The sequence below is a fragment of the Pyricularia pennisetigena genome, chromosome 1, assembly GCF_004337985.1.
Source record: "Pyricularia pennisetigena strain Br36 chromosome 1, whole genome shotgun sequence".
NCBI classification, from domain to species: Eukaryota; Fungi; Ascomycota; class Sordariomycetes; order Magnaporthales; family Pyriculariaceae; genus Pyricularia; species Pyricularia pennisetigena.
Window position 1 is genome coordinate 1,412,201 of NC_043740.1, and position 13,378 is coordinate 1,425,578.

A 13,378-nucleotide genomic window follows, 5' to 3' on the forward strand; every position below is an offset into this window, starting at 1 on the left:
CAGATGATGGTAAGCTTTGGATCGAAGCTTGAGGCGGGTTTAAGAAAAAGCTGCAGCTGCAGCTTCTACGAACAAAAATCAAATCGCGTGAACGAGGAAAACGTGACGAAATAGGAAAACAACTCCAATTGCTAGCAGCTGCGAAATGAAGAAATGCTGGATATGTTCGAATGGAAAGAGACGGATCGTGAGGCGAAGAAAATTGTGCAAGGGCGAAGAAAGAAAAGGACAAATTTAGCGAGGACGAAAAGTCGATTTGGAGGAGGCTGAACTCTGGCGACGCCAAGGATTAGGTCCAACCTGAATCAGAGCAGTCTGGAAGCTACTAAGCTGGCAACCATTTGTGTGCGCTGGGGTGGGGAATGCAGCTGGCAATAAGCAATCTGCCGGCTGTCACACCAGAGCTCTGACCCTTTTTTTGCATCTTGGGGATATCATCACGTGAGCTAAGCTTATCACTCTGGACCCCTCAATGACGCGCGCAGATGATGTCGAGTCTTGACTATTTATCATCATGGCACGCCATTGATGAACAAATACATGGCGACCCGCCCAGCACAACATTTGTGAGCTCAACAAACACATGGCGTACCACTAGACGGCAGATTTACCCGAGAAATTCCATCACTATAACGCCAAAATGTCAAGCAGACAGTTACGGAAGCTTCGACAGCAGCAAGAGCTGGACCGACAGGAAACGGCCCAAGACGATGTTTCAGACGACGAGCCCATTGGAAAGCCCCGCGCAAATCTCTTTGCCGGCTTTGCCTCCTTTGGTGATGGAGATGAAGCTGAAGACGAAGAACAGGAGGATGAACCAGAGAGCATGGCTGAACTAGATGGACCCCCGCCAGCAGCAGCTGACAAGAAGAAGTCCAAGAAAAAGAAGAAAAAGAAGAAGGCCAAGAAGGAAGAGACTGAGGCAGCCGCGCCAGGATCCGAAGTGGATGAGATTGATCGGGCTCTGGAGGAGCTCAAGCTGTCAAAAGCAGCTGCTGGCTCCGCTGGACAAATATCAGAGACAAGCCACAGTTATGAGCGGGAACTCGCCAATTTACTCAGCATCAACATGACACATCTGAAAGTCATTAACGAGATGCGCAGCCTCTTTGGCCGCGACGTCATTCAGTCAGCCAATACTGATAGCGACCCACAGGCAAACCAGCCGCGGCGAAACATGCGCCAAGGACAACAAGCTGCTACACTGGAACAGTTTCTCAAAGGCAGGCCAGGGGAGAGAATATCGGATGTGCTTCTTCGAGGCAACCCGTTTGTTCAAGGAAAGGAACATTGGCCAAAAGCATCGGCTGGAGGCTTGACCATGGAGAAGGTGGACGACCTCCAGGACGGTACTACCGAGTACAAGTTCACGCATGATGCTACTTACGCCGCCATGGAAAGACTCTTTTTCGCCCTTGTACAAAGGCATGATCCCATGATGCTTGTTCAGTTCCTCTACAGGCACCCCTACCATGTGTCGTCTTTGATACAAGTTAGCAAAGTAGCCAAGCAAGACCAAAACTCTGCTCTGGCAGGAGACCTCTGCGAGAGGGCCCTGTTTACGTTTGGCAGAGTCACATTATCTTCTTTTCGGAACAAGCTAAAGGAAGGTCGCGCAAGACTTAGTTTTCGCCGGCCAGAGAACCGGCAATTTTGGTTAGCCGCATACAATTATCTGAAAAGCTTGGTAATGAAAGGGACATATCGCACGGCTCTGGAGTGGGCCAAGCTATTCCTAGCATTGGCTCCCGAGGATCCGTATGGAATCTTGAACTTGATTCCCTTACTTGCAATCAGATCGAGGGAGTCAAAATGGTTCACTGAACTTGTAAACCATGGGCTATTCTCTTCCATCATGGCACTAAACGTACCAAACAGGGAGTATATCAGACAAACTGTGGCACTGGCAAAGTTACAGCTCAAGGATGTGGATGGAGCGAAAGAAGTCGTCGAGAAGGGTATTGCCAGACTTCCGTGGCTCTACTGCTCACTCTTTAGTGCCTTGAACATAGATGCGCCAAAGTCTATTTGGGCCATTCAACCATTGAACCCCACTGATCAGCTCTACACGGCATTGTATATCCATCAGTTCAAGGATCTATACAACAATACGGAAGCCACGTCGCTTCTAAAGGATGTCGCAAGCTCGGTACCACGACCTACAGACTTTGAGACTTTACCCGAGTCGGATGAGGTCAGACAACCAATTGCCAGATTCGTGTATCTCGATAATACACCATCACTCATGGCGTTAGTACCACATACACTGCTCCACGTGACGCCGAACTTTGATTTCGACCCGATTCCGCCGCCCGCCGAGGAGAATGATTTCTCGAATGAGGAGCAGCACCTTCCTTGGCGCAACCAAAGCCTAGAAACAGAGGGCCGCATGCGAGATTTCATCGACGCCCTCCAGGAGCTCGGTAACCCGGGTGCGGAGTTAGACCCCTGGGATGCCAATGGCGACGACTCTGCAGACGAAGGAGTTCGCGAAGACGAGTTGAGAGACCAGGTCGAGGCGATAAATGCACTTTTACGGCAAGGTGCTGATGGCGCGCAGAATGTTCCCGCTACATTCCTGCAGAGGTTGACAGAGCTGTTTCGAGGGGAGTCACGGCCGGCACCCCCTCATGAAAACCCAGATGCTGACTACGAAAATGAAGCATTTCCCGAGGAGTCAATGCCTGGGCAGTGGCCTGATGATGACTCTGGCGACGATGACGAGACGCCGGCTCTCCACCCGGTGGTTGAGGAGCCGGGAAGGAGGGAGACGAACGGGCAAGATCACGCCAACCCGCGACCTTGATGATATCTGAAATAGACACTAGCGTTGCTTGTATCTTATGCCAGCATATAGATAATGACTTCGGAAATGTATTATATCCAATGACGAAGAGGCCGATGCATCATGTTCTGTCAATTTACAGCATGAGAAGTTGTGACTTGAGGCCACCAGTTTGTAAGGCAAACAGCATGCATTCAAAACATTGAAAATTGGCATGGTGGGAGCTCGTACCTTCAATTGAATATTTACCATGTAGATCTGGAGACAATGAGCACAGTCCACCAAGAACAATTGTCAGCTCGAGCTTGACTATTGATTGGCTAATTATTTCTGTTCACATCCGACAAAAGTAGTACTGCCATTATCAATCTACAGTGAATGGCATCGGTGGCACGGTACCTTTTGGGATAGATTTCCCAAAGGTACCCACCTGGACGGTATCTCGATAAGGAATGACCAAATCGCGCTCGGATGTTCCCGAGATGGGTCAGTCCCAGTCACCAAGATTTGACGCATTACAGTACGCAAACAGCCAATTAATCGACTTCGCGTAGCGCCAAAGTACTATTTAATAAATGTAGATACATAAGCTCGGCTTACTTTCTTATGGACAGCCTGTCATTTGTTATGATAAAACTGTGAGAAACAAAGACATTGATTACCAAGAGATGCAACGCAATACAAAGTACCAACGTCTTCACTCAGGAGCAGGCCCCGCAGTTGCCCCGTGACACGAACCCGAAACATGCGCGAACGGCGGCAAACGCAGAGGATGGCGCAAGACGGCAAACGTGAGCTGATTAATAATAATTGCCTCAATATCTCCAGAAGCTCACGGCACGGAGCTCTCTGTTATAAAAGCGAACTTCCACGTCCTTCCTCCTAGCAGACTGATTCCACCTCTAGCCAAGCCTCAAATCCCGTGGTACAATTGTTTTCTGTACCTGCGTCTCCACCACCACAACAAATACCCCCCACCAGGAACTTAGTCTTGTAGCAAGCCTACCTTAGGCAGTTCAACCCCGCCAACCATCCCAGCATCTTCTGCCCACCAACATCCAAGCCACAAAGCTCCGCGGTCGCAACATCTTTCGACGCCCATCAACACAAAAGAACCACATCTCAAAACAAATCAAAATGTCCGACGCAACCCACACCTACAAGTTCAACATCGCCATGTCCTGCGGCGGATGCTCAGGTGCTGTCGACAGGGTGCTGAAGAGGCTCGACGGTAAATCCCCACTTGCAGCTGCGGCCGCATAACCTACCCTTACCTTGTGCTCTCCAAGCAATTCCCGGGTTCTTTTCTGTCTCTTATATTACTGCCCAAGACTAACAACACATTTCTTTGTTCTTGCGCAGGGGTCCAAAGCTACGAGGTCTCGCTCGAGAACCAGAATGCCACCGTCGTTGCCGGCCCTGACTTGAGCTACGAAAAGGTCCTCCAGACGATCGCCAAGACGGGCAAGAAGGTCACGGCCGGCGAGGCCGACGGTGTCTCGCAGAGCATTGAGGTCCCTTCGGCATAGAAAACCTCGCTTTGTGTCGAGGTTGGAGAGGGAAAACGAGCAACCCGGGTGGGAGCAAAGGGAACTATGATTGTTTTGCTCATTGACTAGCGGGGCGTTACATATCTTTTTTTTTTAATGGGAATCTCATACGTTTTGGACCGTATCTTGCTGCTTGACACACTTCCGAGTCTAATGCCGCTAGGTGTTCTTTGCGAAGAGCTTCTTCATGCCCATTACGACTGAAACAGTGCCCAATGTCTTCGGAAATTTTTCATCTTGGGGAGGGGGGCACACAACCATTACGAGAGAAGTCTACAGCGATTTCAGGCTTTGTCGGAAGGACCCGCAGCGTCGTAGACCGTGGACAGTTCAGATGCCCTGACACGGCAGTTACATCTCGGGATTCGGCGGATAGCGTCAATTGATGAACGGGCTACATGACTAGCCTTTTACTCATCTCCAGGTTTAGGTTAGTTGCATTTTCGAGAACAACCTTGGGATGGTAGACAGAGACATGAAGGAGTGCAGGTAGCACAGATCGCACCCGACATGGCCCTATAGCTCGATCTTGCTGTCACAAGTTCCAGCTCATAGTACTTGCCCATTGCAGCGAGACGGCTACAGGAGGCGGCCTTGAGGTTAGATCCGAAGCGCGGTAGGTTTGTCGGTCCGGATAGCGCCCGGATTTGAACCCGCGCAGCGATACTTTCAGTTATGAAAACATATTCTGCTCGCCGTTTACATATGTCTAGTCGGCAATCAAGGGCCCGTGGTGATGTGAGCCGTGGATCCCCCGCTAGTCCCCCTCCTGATCCAATGGCAAAGTTCACCGTTCACCTCTTGTAAGTGCCAGAGTTCCGGGTCGCCAATCTAGACTGCGGAACATAGCGGTGTCCCTCAGACCCGAGGCGACGGTTGTTGGGTCCATGGCATCTGGTCCCAACAAGTCGGTGCTGGCGGGTCCGCCCAGCCGGGAAGACGGTGCAGGTTTTTGATTGGTATTCGGCTGAAGGTAGAGCTGACAACTCGGAAGGAGTCAAAATCCTGCAATCGTTGTTTTGAGCAATCACTTGACCGAATCTCCTAGACTTGACTGGTGTTAGGGCTTGAGATTGCTTGTAGGGCTGAATATGGTGTATCACGCCAGATCTCACCAAGCAGAGGGTTAGTGTGAATGAAAAGAGGTCGGTCTAGAACTAGGTCTAGGTCCAGATCTCTTCTAGCAGTAGCAGTAGTCTAGTCTATGCAGCTGGAGACCCAGGTTAGACCTCAAACTTTCTGTCGATCGGCCAAAGTAAGTAAGTAGGTTTGGTGGCATTGATTTTGCGAGGGCTGGTTCAGCCTCAGCTCAGTCCTGATATTTCACACATGCAAACGTAGCTGACTTTGACGACCCGAGTATTCACATTATGCTTTTTTTTTTTTTTTTCTCTTTGTCATGCACTAGAAAAAAAGCCGAGGGTCCGGATCTCGATCAGAACAAAATAACGCAAACTAGCTAAATCGAACGCTCTGCGTATAGGGAAGATTGAGGAGGTCTGGGACAAGATAATAAAAATAGATGAATACATCAAGAAAAACCAACAGCCCAACGGTTTGAACGTTGCTGTCGGGGGTTGTAACGCGGGATTTGACGCAGCCCATGCTTTTGCAGGTTGACCAACAGCTCAAAGCCCACCCACCCCAACAGGTGGTGCGAGCGCTCTGCAGGCCGTCGGGAGTTCAGTTTCTATAGGTGCACATACATTAGTTGACATGATGACGGCTCGAGTCCTGTTGGTTCCTTACTAAGTATAGATAACATACATAGTAGAGAGCCCCTAGCTTACTTGCGAATCATCAGGCGGTTATTTGCCGCGGATTTCCGTCTTCTTTGGTTCGTCACAATATGGCATAGTCGCTTTTCCTCACTGCATCGGCTTAAAATTTTTGCTCAAGGGAGTTGGAAAAAGGTTCAAGTTGTAAGGTGATGATGATGTAATGAAGCTGACAAAGTCAGGCGTCTTAGGATTTGGCGATATCAAAACCAAAACCAAAACCCGGGGTTTTTCGTCTGTTCAACTGGGTATTAGAGCAGCACGGGTTTTGTGGTACGAAGTAGAGATGGCTTGGGCAAAATTACCACCTAGGTGGGAGGGAGTTCAGGATCTCCCTGTCACTCTAGAACTTGAGCTACGCACATTGGTTACAGTACGGGGATGCTAACAGCCGCCCGCGGGGCTAGGCCCTGGTCCAGGCCCAAACCCAATTAAACCAGTCCGGGTCGGTACCGTACGTTACCCTGTCTTAACGGTAAGATAATCGGTAATCAATCAGCCCAAGAGAAAGAAAAGAAAAACAAAGAAGGGCATTAAAAGAGATAAAAAAAAAAAAAAAAAAAGAGAGAGAGGGAAACTAGCTTCTGGCCGCCCGCATAACCATGCATGCGGTGAAAACACGCGACTGCAAGCAACCTTCCGCATCTCATCAGATCAAGTCCGTTCTCGAAAATTGGAGGGCAGCAAGCAGACAATGAGAGCAACCCCGATCAGATCAGACGACGGACGAACTTTGACCAAAAGCCGGGGAAACGATTGCGAGACTTGACGACAGCCATCTTGCGAACGAATCCGACGAGCAAACAGAGAGTTTAGGAAAAAATCCATTCAAACTCAGTCACCCACCATTAGCTTTCCAACAATCGTCCAGTTAACTGCCCGTTTCCCATAAACTTCCCTTTGCCCTGTTGTTTGAATGAAGAAGGAGTCCGTTGGCATACTTCTCGGCCGAGTCAATCCCAGTTGAGCCTGCTGGTCTACTGGGCTATCGGGCTGAAAGGATCCCCCTTTCGACACAACTGACCGGTTCGTCCGGATAGCTCTGTGGAAATGCAGAGCTGAAGAAGGAAGCGCGACATAGGCGCCGAGAACTCGTTCTTTTTTCGTCCATTTTCATTTCTTCTTTTTATTCCCTCCCCTCCCTAACTTTTTTTTTATTTATTTCTCTTTCTCCATCGGTCCTTTCCCACCTTCCCTTGCTGTGGAAGCAGCCGGGTTTATGGTCAAGGTTCCATCCAGAGTCAGCTCCCCCGTGCCATGGCAACGACGCCCTCAGCGGCGGCGGCGGCAGCATCGGCACCAAAAATCGGCGTTACCAAAAGCGCAACCACGGCAGCCAAGTTGACCAGCAAGGAGAATGTCGTCGGCCCCCAAAACCACCGGGCTCTGGGGATTGGTGGAGGTGCCTGCAGTGGGCCGCCGGGAGTCATGGTCTTTGACGGGTTCCAGCAGCGCAGCGTCAAGCGCCCGCGCCCGGTCAAGTCATGCCTTGCCTGCCGCTCCAAGAAGTTAAAATGCGACCGGTCCATGCCGTGTTCCCAATGCCAAAAGGGACATCGAGTTTGCCGCTACGCTTCTGACAACCACGCTGGTAATGTTTCCGATTCTTCCGATGGGGAGCCCACAAGCGCTGGGGAGCGGCCGGCTCAAAAGAAGCTTGCCCTTGGGTTACACGCTGCAGCTTCTTCACCTATGCCCGCGACACCCCAGGCCAAGTCTCTGTTGCTAGACGAAGTTGCTACTGCAAACGGTGGCTTCCGTGCTGCAAGTACCAGCAGTAGCACACCTCATGAGGCATGTCAAGCTGGGTTTGAGGATATATCCTCAAGGTTGGACCGACTGGAGCAGCTGATCCTTGCGTCAAAAAGTGAAATCTCAGCCCCAACACCAAAGTCGTTACCTACGGGATTCAAATGCAACAACGTCTCCACGACGACTAAATATAACAACGACAACTACTCGCAAATAATAACCAACACTACGCCCGCGACTACGAGTAACGTGACAAGAGACATCCCTTCCCGTGGCTCTCAAATGAATTCTATAGACAGCTCCGGCAGCCTCGTCCCAACTCTACCCACCACCATACGGAACCTTACCGTCAAAGGCAATCTGAGCATCCGAACCCGCTTCTTCGGTCAGAACAGCACTCGAGTTCTTCTAAACTTGTTCGACGAAGCCCAAGATTTCATGTACAAGGCAGACAAGCGTGAAAGTGCTAGCGAGCTCTTCCAGCACCTAAACAGGATATACGCGATGCTGCAAGAAGAGCAGCGGCGCTTGTTGTCTCCCATCACCGTTTTTGTTGACAGCGTTCTGCCCGTTTACAAGCGTATGGCCGACATTCTCCCCAAAAGCAAAGCCGTGTGTGACCGCCTGCTTGACGCCTACGTGAGCACTTCGGAAGGGCTTTACCGCGTCGTTCACGTCCCAACCTTTCGAGCCGAATACAAAGCATACTGGGAAGGCCAGCGCTGTTCTGAGGGATTCCTTCCCCAACTCCTATGCATGCTCTCGATCGGATCCCGTTTCGAGACCGAATCCAGAGGGCTGGGTCACGACCGCTCAGAAGGCGTCCATGTCCCCACGGCATGCGCCCTCGTCCGCGCCTGGCTTGATGGACTGCGCGGTAAACAACTGGTGGACATTGGAACCCTTCTTGCCGAGCTTTTGCTTTTGCACGCTCAGCGCATGATTGCGCCTCGATACCAAGACTCGTGGACCCAGCTTGGAGCTATCATACGAATGGCCATGACCATGGGCCTACATCGCGATCCGTCCGAATTTCCACAGATCCGACCGTTTGCAGCCGAATTTCGCCGAAAACTATGGTACTCCATAATGGACATGGATCTACATCTTTCTCTGGGCTGCAACCTGCCTTGTAGTGTCCGAGATGGTGAATACACATGCCAGCCGCCCCTGAACCTAGACGACGAGGACCTAAGGGCAGACATGACGGTCTTGCCGCCTCCAAAGCCTATCGATGTACGGACTGATGGACAACTGCAGGCATATGCGGCCAGAACTCTCCCGATCCGCATGCGGGCCACGACGTTGGTGAGCAGATTAGATACGATTCGCGACTACAGCGAGGTTCTAGAAGTGGGCACGATGCTAGAACGGATCCTAGACGACATCAACTGCGTGTTCCCACGCAACCAACATCAAGGCCTCAATCCGAGTGGCAAGTACAAGGAGTGGCGGATGCGTTGTCTCTTGGACATGCACGTCCGCCGCCCACTCTTGGCCTTGTACCGTCCTTTTGCCCTCAGCAGCGGCGGCGGCGCCTTCAATGACAACTGCCCGGCACAGATTACGTCGACGTACCTCAAATCTTCCATGGTGCTGCTCACATATCTCGACGAACTGGACCCTAGGTCACCAGCATACACCGACGTGAGTCACATGTACTACGTCATCCTCAAACACGATATCATACAAGCAGCGTTTAGCGTGTGTTATTATATACGCAATACATATCAAGAGAGCAGCGGCAGTAGGGGAGACACACCGACAACCGGTGGCGGGTATGCAACTTCGCCAGCCTCGGCCGACGGGGGAGACTACCTGGTGACGCCAGGGGGTGGGTACCACCACAACAACAAGCCTATATGGTCGGGTCAGCGGATGACGAGGGTGGTAGAGAAAACACTCGAAGACCTGATCATGATGATACGTGATTCGACGTCGGACCTCAAGGACATTGTGGCGCTGTCAGCCGTCATCAAGTCGGTGCAGCCGGGCGGGACAAGCGAGGAGCGGCTTGAAAGGATGGTGTGCGGCATCCGGCGCATCCTGGACGCTTGCGTGTCGACGGTAAACATGATTCCGGGGAACGCCAAGGGACATCACGGTCCAGACGGGCTGGTGGTCGGATCGTCTTCGGTGAGTCGATTTGCCTCTTGAACGCAGTGCCCCTTGTGCAGTGAGTGGGTGAGTGAATGGGTGAGTGAATGATCTTGCCAGTTGCCTCTTTTTCTAAATGCTCTCAATCAGCTCTTTGGCAAGCCGCCGCTGGCAAATGTCGATCAAAAGCCATATGTGCTTCCGCCGCCCTCGACGCTGCCACCACCGGCCTTGCATCTGTTTGGGGGGATAGGGCAGTTGGCCAGCGCCGGTGTGAGTTCCTAGCAAAGTCATCTGATCAAAACACATACACACACACACATAAAAACAAATAAAATAAAAGGACATTGGACTTGAACGGCTGACCAGACGAAATAATAATGACAAATTCGCAGTTCCCAGACGAACCGAACCTATGGGGTGAACCAGATTACTAGGATAGCATCCCACAGCGCGGATGCGCTCGCGGCACTTTCGAATTCGTGGATGATGTTGCACCAATAATGTTTTCTACTTAGCCAGGACTCATCTAATCATCCTTGTCGATTATAAATATACCCATTCGATATATGGAACACGTATTACTGAAGGAGAATCTACTTTTTTTTTTTCTTTTTTTTACAAAACCTAATCTCGATCGCCGGTATGCAGATTCAAGTCTGGTTCGGCAGCCGTTAGTTGATGTCTCTGAACTCAAAGTTCCCTCGGATGTACCAAGTCAAACCGACTGATTGCTTATCTGTTCATGCCACCTCGTTTGGTTGCAGGATTTTCGGTATGGATTTGAGACGGGCGGGCGACTATGAGCAAATTGCAAATTGAGATGTATATCCAAGTAGTCATTGTACTTCACGTCGCATATTTGGTATAGACAAAATGCAACTTCCATTGATTAGTATGCGATGTAATGAGTGGCCAAAATGAGATAGATACAGGACCGGAATCTTTAGTACTAAAGTAAATAACGATACTGGTACTTGCTTTGTTTGAAGGTGCTCGGTGGCGGGCCCGCTTGAACATGCCTCGGCATCTTTGTCTTTTTCCCCGCACAAGTCAGCTTCGGGCATCCCCCAGTTTTTGGCAGATGCAAGGTTTGCGGGGATGAGGAGGCGAAAACAAGGGCCACTGCAAGGGGAATCCACAGTGGTCGCTACTAGCTTAGCTACAGTAGGTGTTTATCCCACCCGTATGTATTCTGCAGGGCACATGAAGATGGCCCATGGGGTGGGTCGGGTTTTTAGATGAGGAGTAGTTTTCTTGTCTTCGGATACCAAACCACAGGGCCGAGGGATGGAGGTTTATAAATCAGTCCGGCTCCGTTCGTAAGAATTATGCTAATGAGACGACCTTGGGCCGTTGCACCGAATTTCTTGCCCCCATCATAATTAATCGGCTTGATCCGTTTTGTAAACATTGATTCCCGTTTTCATTTCGTACATTGATTAACCTATATCCATCACCCCTCCCCGCACCCAGAACATCGATTAACCGTGTAAAATCAAGATCAGTCTAGTTCCTGATCAATCAACCCGCACATACATACACTCCACGCCGGCCTTCAACCATGGCGCCCGCAAAACCCAAGCAGCCGGCATACGTGCTCGGCGTGGGCATGACGCAGTTCATCAAGCCCCGCGGCAAGGTCGACTACACGGAGCTCGGCTTCGAGGCCGGCGTCAAGGCCATGCTGGACGCGCGCATCAACTACGACGAGGTCGACCAGGGCGTCGCCTGCTACTGCTACGGCGACTCCACCTGCGGCCAACGCGTCTTTTACCAGTTCGGCATGACGCAAATCCCCATCGTCAACGTCAACAACAACTGCTCCACCGGCTCAACGGGCCTGGCCATGGCCCGCCAGCTGGTTGGCCACGGCGCCGCCGACTGCGTCCTCGTCATCGGCTTCGAGAAGATGATGCCCGGCAGCCTGCAGGCCTTCTTCCAGGACCGCGAGAACCCGACCGGCACCTCGGGCCTCATGATGGCCTCCACCCGCGGCTATGAGCCCAAGGTTCCCGGCGCCGCCCAGATGTTTGGCAACGCCGGGAGGGAGTACATGGAGAAGTACGGCGCCACACTCGAGGACTTTGCCGAGATCGGCCGCGTCAACCACGAGCACTCGGCCCGCAACCCCTATAGCCAGTTCAAGGACCAGTACACCCTCGAGCAGGTCATGAAGTCGCCCATGATCCACACGCCCCTGACCAAGCTGCAGTGCTGCCCGACCTCGGACGGCGGCGCCGCGGCTGTCATCGTCTCGCAGGCCTTCCTCGATGCCCGCCCGGAGCTCAAGGCCAACGCCGTCAAGATCGCGGGCCAGTGCATGGCCACCGACGGACCGGACCTCTTCTCCGAGTCGGCCATCGACCTGGTCGGGTACGGGATGGGCGCGTACGCGGGCCGGGTGGCGTGCGCCGAGGCGGGCGTGTCGCCGCGCGACTGCCAGGTCTGCGAGCTGCACGACTGCTTCTCGGCCAACGAGATGGTGACGCTGGACGCGCTCGGCCTGGCCGACAAGGGCAAGGCACACGAGCTGGTCCGCGCCGGCGGCATCACATACCCCGGCGGGCCCGGCCGCACCGTCGTCAACCCGTCGGGCGGGCTCATCTCCAAGGGCCACCCGCTCGGCGCCACGGGGATTGCGCAGTGCGCGGAGCTCGTCTGGCACCTCCGCGGCTGGGCCTCGAACCGCGCCGTCCCGGGCACCAAGAACGCCCTGCAGCACAACCTCGGCCTGGGCGGCGCCGTCGTCGTCACCGTCTACCAGAGGGCCGACGGCAAGGAGGCGCCCAAGCTGTCCGAGGAGGAGATTATCAAGGCCGCCGGCGTCGGGTATAACCCGGCTGTGCAGGCCAAGGGGTTCACGGCTGCCCAGGTAAAGGCCGTAAGGAGCAAGGAGAAGAGCAGCGACTGGGCGTTGCAGGACACGCTGGAGAAGGTGCAAGCCAGGTTTTGAGAGAAAAGAGTAGGGAAAATAGGGTATGTGATGATGCATGACGAGGCAATGGACTTGTACAAGGATTTGCTTACTTTTCAATACTAAAGCTTTTGGACTCTTTATATTATTTATTTATGTATGCGACAGGAGTGTGGTGAACTCTCTTGTTGGCATCAGACTATACCATCTTGCTCTGTATCTATACTATCTTTTCACACTTCCTTCAGCACTTACTGACTAACCCCTGAGATGCTCCATTCGGGATACCGCATAAAAACACTACTGAGATCTCAGCGAGGACTCTGGAGCCGATGGCCCTGCAAAGTTGGGCGCATAGCTTGGGACGTGCATGTCAGGTAGAGCACACAACCAGTCACATGTAGACGGCACTACGGTCTTGCAATAAGCTAAGGATTCCATGTAAATACAATCAATATTGTCTTCTTTGGTTATCAAATTGTACGCCCCGGCTTTCTCC

The 13,378-nt window shown here is 52.2% G+C and overlaps 4 protein-coding genes across 4 annotated transcripts; all 4 read left to right on the forward strand.

Moving 5' to 3' along the window:
* Positions 1 to 488: 488 nt before the first annotated feature.
* PpBr36_06986 (uncharacterized protein) lies at positions 489 to 2,806 on the forward strand (the record flags this gene model as incomplete). Its single annotated transcript, XM_029894126.1, has 2 exons — positions 489 to 566; positions 599 to 2,806. 2 exons carry the CDS (start codon positions 489 to 491, stop codon positions 2,804 to 2,806), a joined length of 2,286 nt encoding a protein of 761 aa, XP_029748040.1.
* A 1,116-nt stretch (positions 2,807 to 3,922) lies between these two features.
* Positions 3,923 to 4,314, forward strand: PpBr36_06987 (uncharacterized protein; the record flags this gene model as incomplete). The annotated part of the gene is made up of 2 exons (XM_029894127.1): positions 3,923 to 4,016; positions 4,148 to 4,314. The coding sequence occupies 2 exons, from the start codon at positions 3,923 to 3,925 to the stop codon at positions 4,312 to 4,314; spliced, it is 261 nt and encodes an 86-aa protein (XP_029748039.1).
* Positions 4,315 to 7,370: 3,056 nt separating this feature from the next.
* Positions 7,371 to 10,399, forward strand: PpBr36_06988 (uncharacterized protein; the record flags this gene model as incomplete). The annotated part of the gene is made up of 3 exons (XM_029894128.1): positions 7,371 to 10,001; positions 10,113 to 10,235; positions 10,358 to 10,399. The coding sequence occupies 3 exons, from the start codon at positions 7,371 to 7,373 to the stop codon at positions 10,397 to 10,399; spliced, it is 2,796 nt and encodes a 931-aa protein (XP_029748036.1).
* A 1,127-nt stretch (positions 10,400 to 11,526) lies between these two features.
* On the forward strand, positions 11,527 to 12,918 carry PpBr36_06989 (uncharacterized protein; the record flags this gene model as incomplete). Its single annotated transcript, XM_029894129.1, has 1 exon — positions 11,527 to 12,918. The coding sequence occupies one exon, from the start codon at positions 11,527 to 11,529 to the stop codon at positions 12,916 to 12,918; it is 1,392 nt and encodes a 463-aa protein (XP_029748035.1).
* Between the last annotated feature and the right edge of the window lie 460 nt (positions 12,919 to 13,378).